Source organism: Paralichthys olivaceus, chromosome 9 (genome assembly GCF_024713975.1).
Source record: "Paralichthys olivaceus isolate ysfri-2021 chromosome 9, ASM2471397v2, whole genome shotgun sequence".
In the NCBI taxonomy this organism is placed as follows: domain Eukaryota; kingdom Metazoa; phylum Chordata; class Actinopteri; order Pleuronectiformes; family Paralichthyidae; genus Paralichthys; species Paralichthys olivaceus.
Window position 1 is genome coordinate 24642787 of NC_091101.1, and position 13231 is coordinate 24656017.

General features: G+C 40.6%; 1 protein-coding gene across 3 annotated transcripts; it reads left to right on the forward strand.

The window, feature by feature from the left end:
• The first annotated feature begins 4478 nt into the window (after positions 1 to 4478).
• pcgf1 (polycomb group ring finger 1) lies at positions 4479 to 10923 on the forward strand. Of its 3 annotated transcripts, none has more exons than XM_020104428.2 (9): positions 4479 to 4633; positions 5592 to 5697; positions 5791 to 5943; positions 6052 to 6123; positions 6613 to 6718; positions 6895 to 6937; positions 9366 to 9452; positions 10479 to 10559; positions 10740 to 10923. In XM_020104428.2, exons 1-9 carry the CDS (start codon positions 4547 to 4549, stop codon positions 10788 to 10790), a joined length of 786 nt encoding a protein of 261 aa, XP_019959987.1. In that variant the 5' UTR covers positions 4479 to 4546; the 3' UTR covers positions 10791 to 10923. The 3 variants fall into 3 exon arrangements, with proteins under 3 accessions (XP_019959987.1, XP_019959988.1, XP_019959989.1); XM_020104429.2 differs by having other exon boundaries at positions 9369 to 9452; XM_020104430.2 differs by having other exon boundaries at positions 4494 to 4633; positions 5595 to 5697.
• The last annotated feature ends 2308 nt before the right edge of the window (positions 10924 to 13231 follow it).

The window sequence follows — 13231 nt, forward strand, 5'->3', positions numbered from 1 at the left end:
AAGAGTGATGTCAAAGCGAGCGCCAAATCTCAATGTACATAAACTTTTACTACGTTTTTTCTTGGAATCCACTCTGTGCTCTAGTTTTTGTGCATGTGTTTGTGTGTGTGTGGAAACAATCTGCCACTGGTGCATGTTAATACATCACGTTGTACATGTTATATTTGAATTATACATTTTATGCTACAAGATTGTAGTTCGTTATTATTGTTGACCCAAGAACAGTAAAGAGTCAAATTTGTTTTCAGCTAATAAGATCAACAAACTCACAAACCTCGAGTACAGCACTGCTGTTGATTCACATTGTGTTTGACTCCTTTTTTCATTCAACTCTTTACATCACATGCTGTGCAACTCTGTGGCTGTCAGCTCATCTTGGCACCACTTTCCCACTGAGGCAGAATTCCTATGCATGTATTTTTGTCTTCTTTTATTTTGCTGCATTTCGTAGTGATTCAGATTGTGATATTGGGGGAGTTTTGGGTTTTGTGCCAGGGGGAGGCCTAAGGGCTTGCCCTACATCATTCATTATGCCCTTGCCCATCAAATAGCACAAGCTGTACTGCTTTGGAGTCATTCCAAGAGGGCTCTTGTCATTAGCTTGCCACTTGGCGGCCAATTGCTGGAGCAAAGGAGACAAAGGCTGCAGTCCACCCCTGCATGCTCTGATTGCTCTGAGCGAGAGAGAGAGAGAGAGAGTAGGGGGTAGAGAGAGTGAGAGAGAGCGAGAGAGAGAGGGTGGGAGAGAATGGGGGCCTCTTTTTTGGCATGACGGAACACAGATTCTAGTAGCAGGGTGGTTGTTTGGTTGTTTTGGCACAGGACGTCCAGGACAGAGGTAAACGGGGTCTCTCTCTCTCTCTATCAGTCCTGTGAGTTGCCAGATGATTCATGGCCCTGCAGTTTGAAGGAGTTTCCTCATGCATGATTTGATTAGGCGGGGTAATAGTTAACATCCAACCCAAGGACAGGCAGACAAAAACAGAGAATACGTCAGTTATATATTTTTCTGTCACTTAAACTCAATTTTAAAAAAAAGAAAAGAAAAAGTACTCAAACCCTTCATGAGATACCTGTCTTTGTAGTCCTGGCAGGTGTTTGATGCGTCAGATAAACTAATTATCTTTAATAAAAGTGAAGGACAGGAGGAACATCACTGGCAAGTCTACAGACATGCCAAGAGTATAGGAGATCTATTGTCCATGATTTTGACGTGAAGTAATGACAATAAATTAAAGGATCTGTCTTGATCCTCTCCCTCCCCACCGGCTCTTTTGCCTCTTGCTCTCCCAGCTGGTGGATTTTGCCATGCTGTGGTCCTCCTGCGCCTCAAGGCCCTCAGGTTATTTGGATATTGTGCGTGGAGTCAAAGCCCTGTCAATCAGATAAGCAGTGACCCTGCAGACCCGGCAGATAAGACGTTACATGGCGAGAGGAAATGGCAGACAGCGGGGGACACAAGGCCCGACTATGAGCGTTCGCTGAAGCGAGACTGATCACAGCGGCTCTTCAAACTCAAAAAAGGCTGCCAAGATTGGAAATATATTGCTTGTGCGTTTTTCCATCAAATACAAAATTGACTGAGTCTGATTTACACCTTTTCATCTGAACAAAAGAAAACACACCCAGTGTGCAAGGAGTTACAAGTTTTCTCTTAAAAGTATGAGTGATGCTCTGTAGAATCTTATATTGAACACACTCTTGGAAAGCCAATGTCATCAGTTTATGTTCAGAGTAGTTTACAAAATAATATTTCTCCAAATCTAAAGAAAAACTACATCAGTTTTGAGTCTTCATTGTCACTGATAAACATCCAAAACAAAGCATTCATGCCACATTTAACAATCTCAATAAATAGCTTGCACATTCTGCTGCTACAGACCCACTGAGGTGGTAGGAATAAGACAAACTTGCCAGTCATTCTGTTACACTGGGAAACTACAAAAGGATGAATGAAGGGCGAGTCTTTGTTTGGGATGGCAGCTTTTGGGTGGTCCGCAGGTTGGAAGCCCTCTGGGAGGGATCAAGGAGACCTCCACATGTAATACCAATACGACGACCTGTTGAAACAGGGCAGACGCTAATTCTGCTGCTGCAACTCAGCCACAACCAAGAATACATGTTCTCCCCCATTTGGAAATTTATTTTTCCACAAACCTATTACTTTTCATTCTTCCCATAATTAAATGATTGTAAGGAAGGTTTTGGAAAGACAAACAGATTCTTGCCCATGTCTGAGGGAGAACCTCAGATGTATTGTATGCAGAAAGAAACACTGCCGCAAAAGCCTAAAGTCACACAATGCAAACTGTTGATTTGAATAATCACAAACCACATGATGATCCGCAGAAATGTTTCCCGAGCCCACACACTTTCATTTCAACACCCCGCTTCATTCTCACACTGAAGCAAATGTAGGTCTGGGAGCTGCCCAGGACAAGCACGGTCCTCGACCGCTGGCCACTGGGCCGACGGTTCAGTGCTTCTCTCAAGAGCCCCTTGATGCTTGTTGTTGAAGGAGGGGAGAGAAGTATTCATTCAGACCCCCTCCAGAAACAGTCTGGGGGTTCAAACACATCAGTCACAAGCTCTCCTCTGAGTGAAAAGGGTTATGGCTGCAAAGATCAGACCTGTGAAGCCAATTAAACTCTTTTTTTAAAGTAATAATAATAATAATAAAATACATTTTATTTATATCTCTCTTTTAACGATACCTGAAGACACTTTACAGGATTACAAACAATAGAAAGTAGATAATGTCTATATCTATAAAAGACACACCATAATCACACGTTAAGAGTTAAAGTCACTGTATAAAGTTTAAACCCTATTTTAACTGATATTATTTCTCAGAGTGCTTTTGTTTAATTACATCACATGAACATTTGCATCATTTTTAATAAACATGAATGTAGCATATTTGAATTTGAAAAGTATGTTTATCTTTTTCTTACATTTTATGAGTGTAATGCTTCTAATTATTTGATGCATTGACCGAGCTCCTGCTGATTTGCCTTTTGACGCCACGTTGCTGACTATATATCATGAGCCCCACATCATGGTGCCTGACATAATTTACCAGATCTAATTGGAGTGCATGCAGGCAGCCCGCCCACCTGTGTACTGTAGGTCTCAGGATGTCGGAGGGCTCAGGTTACAAGACCCACCGCATTCTCTGTGTCGCTGAGGATTGTGGTTGGTTTAACTGTGGGTTTTTTCCCACACTTCAACCTTTATCCTGGAACACCTCAGTGTTTGGCTCTGTCTTAGCGCACTTTAACCCATGTTAGTCTGGGCCAGTGCCAAATACACATGTCAGACTTATCAGGAGGCTTCTAATATAGAGTAAAGTTCTGTACACTGTACAGCCCATGCATGAGCATCATTAAAATAAACATTAGATTCATACACATGTATAATACCAACTGCTTTCAGGCATTAAGGCTTTGTGTGTACGGGTTTATAATTTGAAGGCCTGGGTCACAGAGCAAGAGGATGCAAAGATAAACTCAGAAGTGCATGAGGGGCTGAGCGACATTTCTCCATGTGAGAGTAAATAAATATCAGCAGATACTAAAGGCTGCACACAATTGGCTGAAGCATGTACCAGCAGTGCCCTCTATTGCCCAGAATGGAGATTAACAATCTAACACTCATAATAAATTTAACTATTTCTGACTGAAATATTTCCAAGAAGAGTGAAATCCCAGTGTCCTTGATGATTTCTCAGCTTATACACTTGTAAAGTCAAGATTCTGTGAGATAACACTGATACGTCTTGGTGGGGTTGGAGGATTCAGGATCTTTAACTGTGACAGTTTTCTCTTAACTGAGAGTGGAAGTATTTTTAATGTTATATTTTTAAATATTTGTGTTTTAATTGTTCTTACTTAAAAGACAGTGAAGAGATTCTGCAGACAATGAGTGACAATGTACACGTGAAAAACACACTTTATTTTAATATCTTATTTAAATACCTTGTGGTGGTGAAGAGGCGTCTCATTCATTAGTTTATTTATTCATATACTGATTTTGAAGTAAATAAAGTTTTTAATTTGTGGGTGTGCGTATATTCAATGCGTGACATTATATATTTATTTTAACAACTTATTTATTTTCTTTAATGTGTTGATGTGGCATCTTATTCATCACTTCCTTAATTCATTTATTTCAAATTCAATAAAAAAAAAATGAATTAAATAAAGCTACAAATGTGTAGACCTGTGCACAATGAACGATAGATTTATTTTATATCGTATTTTTATTTATATTTAAGTTGTGTCTCATTCTTTGGTTCATTTAATTCATTTTAATTAAATAAAGTTAAAATATGTAGCTTTGCATAAAATGAACTTTATATTTATTAAACATCTTATTTCTCTACTTTGAGGTGTTGAAGTTTATTCATACGTTAATTTAGTTTTTTTATTTTATTTATTTATTATTTCTTTTCACTCCCGCGTTAATACGTCGCAGTTTCCCGCCATCTCCAGTTTGCTGAAATTGACACATCCGGTTTACCCGGAAGTAAGCAGAATTCCCAAAGATGGCGGAGCAAGGTCCGATGGCCATAGCGATGCGGCTACGAAATCAGCTCCAGTCCGTCTACAAGCTGGACCCGCTGCGGAACGAGGTGAGTGTCGGCGGCGTTGGAGCTCCGCGGCTCCGGGGAGGAACCGTGCGGGGAGTTGGAGCCCGGCGGCGGCGGGTTAGAGGCGCGTGTTTACCGGGAGATCGTTGTGTTCTCCGCGGGGCTGATGGAGAGGGGGAGAGGGAGAGAGATGCTGGAGAGAGCCGGCTGTGAGCATGCGTGAGCGGCGGAGGAGGAGGAGGAGGTCACACCCGTGTTGTTCTTCATCGTGGCGCCGCTTTAAGATCCTGAACTCCTCCGTGACCCACCGGGAGCCGAACAGCGATCCACGCACCGTGTGACCGAGCTGTGACCAAAACAGCCGCCGACTCCGGGGCTTCTCTCTCGGCTCAGCGTGCCGCGAAGTCACCGCTGTTTTGAGTTGAACAGGAACAACAACACCACGTTGTTCGCGGCGCGAGTTTGATTCGGTGTCACTCTGGTTTCGACTCGACTCGAAAACAAGATGTTAAACTACTTTTTTTGTTTTTGTTTTACTTAAATGAAAACGTGTTCCCACCCTCCTGTTTCTCCGGGGTCCGCTTTCTTCGTTACACACGGAGGTCAAAGGTCAGCAGGAAATCAACAACACGGTTTAAACTTTAAACAACAAACTGAGCCACGTTGTGTTCTCACTCTGAAGTTGTCTTCCTGTTCTGAAGGAGCTTCAGAGGGAAATGACTTCAGATGAAATAATACTCTTGTTTTCTTTGGTGTCTCGTGTTTCTCGTGTTTATCGTGTTTCGGTCATGAACCTGTAAGAAGAAGTGGACATTCTGAATATTTGTCTTCACGCAGCTCTGTATTTCATCCTGCTGCTGCATCACAAGTGTATCAGGGCTTTATGGGAATATGTCTGATGCACAATGTCTCCACGTGGTTTCATCTCAGACGACCAGATTCGACCCAGCAAACTTTTACACCTGTAAACATTGTAAAACACTTTTCTGTGTCTCGACAGGAGGAGGTGAAGTTGAAGATCAAGGACCTGAACGAACACATCGTCTGCTACCTGTGTGCCGGTTATTTCATAGACGCCACAACAATTACAGAGTGTTTGCACACCTGTGAGTTTTAAAGCGTTATCACTTCTCAGCAGGAAGTTTGTTTTCTGGCTGATTCAATCTAAACGTCTTGGTTTCTTTTTTTTAACTCTGCAGTCTGTAAAAGCTGTATTGTGAAATACCTGCAAACAAGCAAGTACTGTCCGATGTGCAACATCAAAATCCACGAGACGCAGCCGCTACTCAACCTCAAACTGGATCGAGTCATGCAAGACATCGTCTACAAACTGGTGCCTGGACTTCAAGAGAGTAAGTGAATAGTCTCCACAGGTAAACAAATTGTTTTTAACAGAATTAAATGTTAATTAGTTGCATTGAATCCTTGTTCTCTTTTTTTTTTTTTTCTTTTTTTAACAGGTGAAGACAAAAGAATAAAAGAGTTTTATCAGTCACGTGGGTTAGAACGAGTCATCCAACCTGCCGGGGACGGTAAGTCTCAGGCTGCTTTGTTTACACCTGGCGTCCACGCTACTGGGACGTTTCGCATTTGGTGAAACCGAGAACTCGTCCAGTTGCCCCGTGTTAGTTTGGAAACTCTGACTGTGTTTTAGGTCGGTCATCATCCGCTCTCTGGTTCTTCTGAGTCAGAACTCAACAACTGGTGAACTTGTTGTTAACACTGTAATCACTGTTGCTAATTTTCACCTTTGCCGTTTCTCGTTCGTTGTATTTTCTGCAACTAAGATTACTTCTGATCTGGAGCTAGAGTGTTGTCTTCTTGATGAAGATGGTTTTGGGTTTAAAACGCTGTTTCAGAACAAGAACATACTGAACTGGGGATTTGAGGGAATGTTTGATCTAATTTGTGTGAGATTGTTGAATTTCTGTTGTTGAATGAAGCTGAAGATGTTTGTTTGTTTGACCGTGTGATCTTTTGTTTGGAAAGTAAAACGTGATTTGTTTCTCTCCTCCCTCCAGACTCAGTGCCCGATGCTACAGGTTTACCGTACACAAGCTTCGACCATTCTAAAGCTCACTTCTACAGATACGACGAGCAGGTTTCACTGTGTTTAGAAAGACTGAGGTGAGTCGCTGCTGGATTTACCTCCAGCTGATCTGTGTGAGGTGTTTCTGTCTTGTTAAATATAATCCCTTTTGACTTTAATCTGATAAAATGTGAATCTGAACGAGACTGTGTTCGTATGAGTTTCAAGTTAAACCGGCCCAGAAAAATAATTTCTCCGTACCTTCTCTTTGCAGTTCGTCGTTTGTTGGAAAAGATAAAACAAAACTTACTCTTCAGGTAAGTCTCTCTTTACAGAAACAGTTCATTTGGTTATGAATGCTTTAAAGCCACTTGGCTCAAAGGTTTGCCCAACATGTCTGCAGCGGCTCATTCTATGAAAGTAATTTTCTACCCTCATCTGCTCAGCAAATACACAACACAATGACATCTGCAGCTTCAGCAGAAATCAGCACCGTGAGCTGGTTAGTGAAGCTGCAGATGAAGCCTCATTGGAACATGGATAAGTGGAACAAGTGAACCAGTGAAGTGTAGAATCTTTCTCTGTTTCCCACTTAAACCACTAATCTCTCAATAATTGTTCTGAAATAGTTTTACAAAGTGTTGTGGTGTTTCCAACCTACGTCTTGGACTGAGAGAGTCGGTGAATGTTTGTGTTCATTAGTCCTGACTTGAGTCCAAACATTACAAAGAAATGTGTCTGTGTGTAAAGCAGACATGAAATAAGTGGTGCCAGACATTAATATACAGAACTTGGTGTTTCCAGTGATTTAAAACTGATAAAATGTTTTTCTGGCTTCTGAAAATTTGAACATTTTACAATCTACAACATTTTTTCTGTCCAGTGAAACAAAGTTCTCAAATCCTGGCATAGTCAGTTTCTAAAGCACAGAGTTTACAGAAGTGCTGTTGAATAAAAATGTGGGGAAGTGAATGACTAAAACCAAAAATAAAATAAGATGGAAATAAAAAGGCTACTGCAAACACACGATCGCCTCTCAGACTCGACCGGGCGACGGCTGGTCAGAGGATCTGAAGCTCCGCGAGGCTTCGACTCTTTAAAACGAACAAAAAAAACCTGATAGTCGATCCTTAACTCGACCGGGGGTGCGTACAAGAAGTAAAGCTTGATATAAAAGCGTAAAATATTATAAGCATAGAGCAAAGTTTGAGTTAATCATGAATGAAGTGACGGTGTTTTGTTTTCTAAATGGCTGCGTGAGTCTGGTTTCAGTATTTTCATTGTTTCCTCTCGTGTATTTTTAAACTTCTGTCAAATCAGATTTAAAGTGGTGTCAGATTGGATTGAATCAACACCAGGATGTTGATCATCGGGGGGGAAACAACTTAATCCAAACACAAGACTTGTGTTAAATTCCTCTCTGCTTGTTCTCAATCATCAGAGTGCAAAGAGTTTGTCCAGCCAGCAGAGGGCGCTCTTGTTTAACAAACAGCCTGTGTGTGTCTCAACAAATAAAATATTTTCTCTGTTGGTTGATTTAAAAAAAAAAAAAAAATAAATGGACTGAAATTCTTTTCCTGCATTTGCAGAAAGATTCCAGTGTTTTATCTCTTCAGACTCTGGATGTTTTGTGATTTGAATCTTGTTTTACTGAAGTTGAACAAACTTCACGAGGTCGTGAATTAAAAAAAATGACTTTAGCGTATTGATCGCGTGACGTCTAAGAGCGTCGGGTCCTCTTCGACCACAACGTTAACACATAACGTGTTTTATTGTTGCATCTGATGTCACGTTATGATAATAGTAATGGGAACATGCAGTTTTATTGGTTCCATTCCAGACTCATGCTTTGTGGTTTTCTTTCACTCAACCTGAAAACGAGCTCCATCCTCACTCGGAGTTTTTAAAACCAAAGTGTAAACACGCTGACGCTTCATGTCGGATCAGTTTTCTGAGACAAGCTGGTTCCTGCAGCGCTCTGGTTCTGAATGTTGACTCTTAACCTTTGTTACATGTTACTCTCTCATGCTGATTGGACACGCTGTGTGTCCATTCATCCTCCACGCTTTCTACAGAGGGTGGGGGGGGGGCGAAATTTGGTACATGATATTTCTGCCTCGGCTTTAGAAGAAATACTGTCTTGTACTGACTGCGGGGGGAAAGGAAATTTAGCTCTGAGGCTTAATAGTGTGTAATAAGTCAAGTGAGACTGGAGAGCGTCCAGCAGCAACCTGGGGTTTTGTAAGACGTAAATCTAAACAGTAACAGGAGTGGGCCACACCCTGTCGATACACCGTTTCCTCATTATTAGTTTGTTTTTCCTAACGTGCTTGGAAACGTGTTCGGTGTTGGGTCGACATTTAAAAGCTTTTTTTTCTTAATGTTTAGATTTAAGACAGCAGCCGGTCCTGCTAGTGTTACAAGCAGAACCGGAGAGATTTATTTATTGACCGTCAGAAATGTGAGTCAGCGTTCTGACCAAAGAGTAAATTCTGCAGCAGTTGATTCTGTTGACGAGGAGCTCGTTGATGACGTGAGATGTTTTTTTTTTCTTCCACCGTTTGATTCCCTGTTGGAGTAAACAGTGATTTTATTTTAACCTGCAGTGCAAATAAGAGAATCAGCTTCCTGGTGTTGAAGTGTTGAAGCAGAAAATACCTTTTGTGAATCTTCTTTTTTTAGTTTTTAAACGAGTCGTTGAATTCTCTGCAGATTTATAGTTTTTGTTTGACCTTCTCCCTGCAGCAGAAGTTTGTTCGCTGCTCCGTTCGAGCTGAAGTGAGACACCTACGGAAAGTGCTCTGTCATCGGCTAAACGTGGAAAAACACCAGGTCAGTCCGTCATTATCAGCAGCTCAGGAAAAGAAGGCGATATAATACCAATTACACAACACAGTTAAAAACAACAACCCACATCTGATATGGAAGATAAATTATACAAATAATAATTACACTTGCAGAATTTTACACTTTCCAGTTTGCATGTAATCGTATCTTTTTTACTGAAGTTATAAACCTCGGTCATTTAACTCAACATTCACTGGTGTCCCATTGGCAAAGATTTCAAAATAAAACATGATTCCCATGTGAAAGTGTCAAGATAAACTTTATTGATCATACTTAGCCGGCAAGTAACGGTAGCAACATGCTGCGTAACTACCATATCCTTATAATACAAATTCTCTTAAAGGTTCATTGTGTGTGATTGAGTGCCATCTAGTGGTGAAGTTGCATGTTGCAAAAACAAAAAACATGGGGCCTCTGTAGAGAGGACCCGCTTCTGATGTAAATATATTTTAAATATAAAGAAAACAATTTGTAGAATTCAGATGAAACACTCGTGAAAACATCTCTAGGATTATTTATTTTATATCTCTTCTTCTTCTTTCACCTACATTTTACACACTTGACCTTTACGGAAAATGATGAGATTGGCTGAAGATGAAGGATCAGTGAAACGCTCTGAGACAACATGTGTTTTCTACAGAACATCAATCCAAACAATAAATTACGAAACCATTGTCTGCCTTGTTTACGAGCTTTTAATCCCTCTCGTGTGAGATGCTTTTCATTAAACACAATGACAAGAGTAAAGAAACTGAGATCTGAGACCCCGTCTGCATTTTCTCAGCTAACAAACTAACAAAGAGATTTCCTGTTGAAAGATGCTTTTTTTTTTTGCTTGATGAGTGAAAATGGACATTTGATGTTTTCATAATTGCTCCAAAGATCCATTTAACAAATATGAGTTCATGATGGAAACAATATCATCAAGAAAAACAGAAATTCAGCTTCATATAAAAATAATCCCAGATGTTCACTTTCACCTTTACATCTGTTTGTGTGGTCTCCCCATAGGTCCAGATGTTGTTCAATAACGAGTCTCTGCCCGATCACATGACCATGAAACGATTATGGCTCTCACACTGGTTTGGCAAGGTACAGTACAGCCAGTGTCGACTAGCACCAATGAATGTCGTACATTCCTTCACACATGAGCACATTTTCTGTTTCACTGGAGAGAGTTCACTGATGTGTGGAGGCAAATAGAACTTCTCACTCTTTTCAAGCATTTAGTGAAGTAACTTTTTAAATTAAACAATATTTTCTCTCTCTTAGGCTCAACCGTTAGTGCTTCACTATACCATCAAGGACAAAAGGACCAGATAGGATTTGTTTTCAGTCGGGAGGAGAGCTGTACATATTTTGTACCATACATATTCTATTTTAATAGTGTTTGTGTACATATACTTATTTTCCTTGTTTTGTATTTTTGAAAATAAATTTAAAATTGGAAAAAGAAGTTTGAATCACGTGCTTAAAGATGCAGTGTTTGTTTTATATAAACATCTATTTTTTTAAGTGTGTGTGTGTGTGAGACATTAGCACAGGTTTCTCATAACTATATAAGTTTTCCTGATTCCAGTTTAATGTTTTATTACTTCAGTAGTTTCCTACTTTGGATGCAGCACATTTCTCTACATAGTTGATCTATTGTCAGTTATTATTAATATTAAGCCGATGAGGACTTCACTATCAAACCCTCATGACAGACGTTTAACGTCGCCTTGATATTTCACAGTTTATAAAAAATTTGAATATCATCAAATAGAAATGCTGAAATGTTTATCTGCTTTTTTTAAATCTCAGATGCAACATTTTCCTACAAATCAAAGAAAAGAGAGAGACGTCACTGAAGCGCAGATATAAATAACTTAGACGATGTTGCCTGATGGTATAAAAGTTAATCTGCAGTAGAATCACCTCTGGCTGCAGTTACAGTCGTGAGTCTGTGGACGTTTCTGTTTCCACTTCATGCATCTGGACACATCATTTTTCCTCTGTTGTGCTGAAAGCGCTCGGCCTCCGTCCGGTTATTTTAAACTGCGGCCACATATTCTGCCTCGTCCTTGCTCCATTTCTGTCCAGCTCTGCCTTTATGTCTCGGCTTGTTCTTGGAATAAATCTTCTCCCCCCTGGTTGCGCAGCCTTCGCAGATTTTCCTGCAGGATTTTTGTTTTACTTGTCTTGAGGTCGGCTGCAGGAAAGCGCTGCCACCGGAAGTTGTTGCCACCACCCGGCTCCTCGTGGTGCGTTTCTCTGTGATGTGGCGGTGACAGCAAAAACAGTATTTTGTTCAAAAGATTTAGATTTTGTTCTCCTCAGATCTTTGAAACTTCTTCCACATAATTTCAAACATTTATAAACGTGCTCAGCTTTTCAGAACTTCCTCCTGCGCTTTGCTTTTCTGACAGAAAATCAACCTGCTGTGTTTTTTTTTTTTTGTATTCTGAGATATCCAGCGTGATATCTTTCTCTTGAATCGTACTTTTCAGAAATGTTTTAATGCCGAACTCTTCTAAATGCAGTTTTAAGATGACTTATCATGGCTTACAACTATTGAACTGTACTGCTGATGATTGTGTTTTATCTCAAATCAACTATTTAAGCCATCCTTTCATTTGTTTTTAATATTCTGCACTTAACTCTGTTTGGTTTCAATCTTTGACATCCAGACATCCTGTTCATTTCAGTGTGATTCAATATGGTGAATGAATGAAATCATCCACGGAGGATAAATCATTGTAAATGTGACAAACCACTTTAACCTCAACTTTTAATAGGCCTGATGTTTCTCCACTTATCAAAATAGCAGCGTATGGACAGTAGTAATGTACTGTCCATGGACCTACTTGTAGTTTTTTTGTAGCTGAAGTATTACGACAACTGCATTTTAAAAGCAAATGCTTCTAAAAAGGTCAAATGAAAGGGACCTTTAGCAAATTCTTGTAGCGCTCCCATAAAGTCTGGATACTTGCAAGATTCCAAAAATTCTTGCAGCCCAGTCCGAGTCCTGACTTTCACTTTTCAGTATGAACCAAGCTTCAAAAAATGCTGGAGCCCACATTTCCAACAATGCAACTCAATAGCATCTTTCATCAGAGCCGGCACGCCAAATAAATGCCCACATCTCTCGAGCTCCGTACTCCCAGTTTATAACCCGAGGCTCTCTGTTGTAGATTTATGAACTGCGAGCTCAGCTGGAGATAACCCTTGTCAGGATTTTAGACTTTTTTCACTTTTCAGAAATCTCCGTCCAGAGCTGAGACGAGACGGTGTCTGTTCTCCGGCTCCTTACGATGTGTAAACACAGCGTCGTGTGTGAAACCGCTGCCCCTTTGAGCAGCATACTTGCCATTACGAAATGAAAAAAAAAAAAAAAAAAGCGTCTGAGCCAGCTGGCATAGCGCCTCATCTTTTAAATGTTTATGTGACACACTAACTGTGGTGATATTTTATTGCACGTTTTAGAGGCTTCGCAGAGGAGAGCGTATGGAAAACACTGGTGTGTAACTGCGTTCAGCGCTGTGAGGGGCTTAACCAGGATTTCTGTTCCCCCCCCTCAGACTCAAACCAAACAAACCTTTGTGTCCATCCCTCCACTTCTTTATCTCTGCAGGCCTCTCTCTCTCCATGTGTCTGTTTGGCTGTGATCTCAGAGACAGTGCTGCCAGATCAGCACTAGGTGGCAGACTTGGTTCTCTCCAGACATGAGGACATGGGAGGAGGGCTGAGCTTTGATGTGAGTGAAAGGAAAGACTGGTAACCTG

What these genes read in the sequence shown, in the direction of transcription:
- pcgf1 (XM_020104428.2), top strand. Translation starts at nt 4,547, where the DNA reads ATGGCGGAGCAAGGTCCGATGGCCATAGCGATGCGGCTACGAAATCAG. An exon ending in TGGACCCGCTGCGGAACGAG is followed by an intron (nt 4,634 to 5,591) that starts GTGAGTGTCGGC and finishes GTGTCTCGACAG; the next exon opens with GAGGAGGTGAAGTTGAAGAT. An exon ending in TACAGAGTGTTTGCACACCT is followed by an intron (nt 5,698 to 5,790) that starts GTGAGTTTTAAA and finishes TTAACTCTGCAG; the next exon opens with TCTGTAAAAGCTGTATTGTG.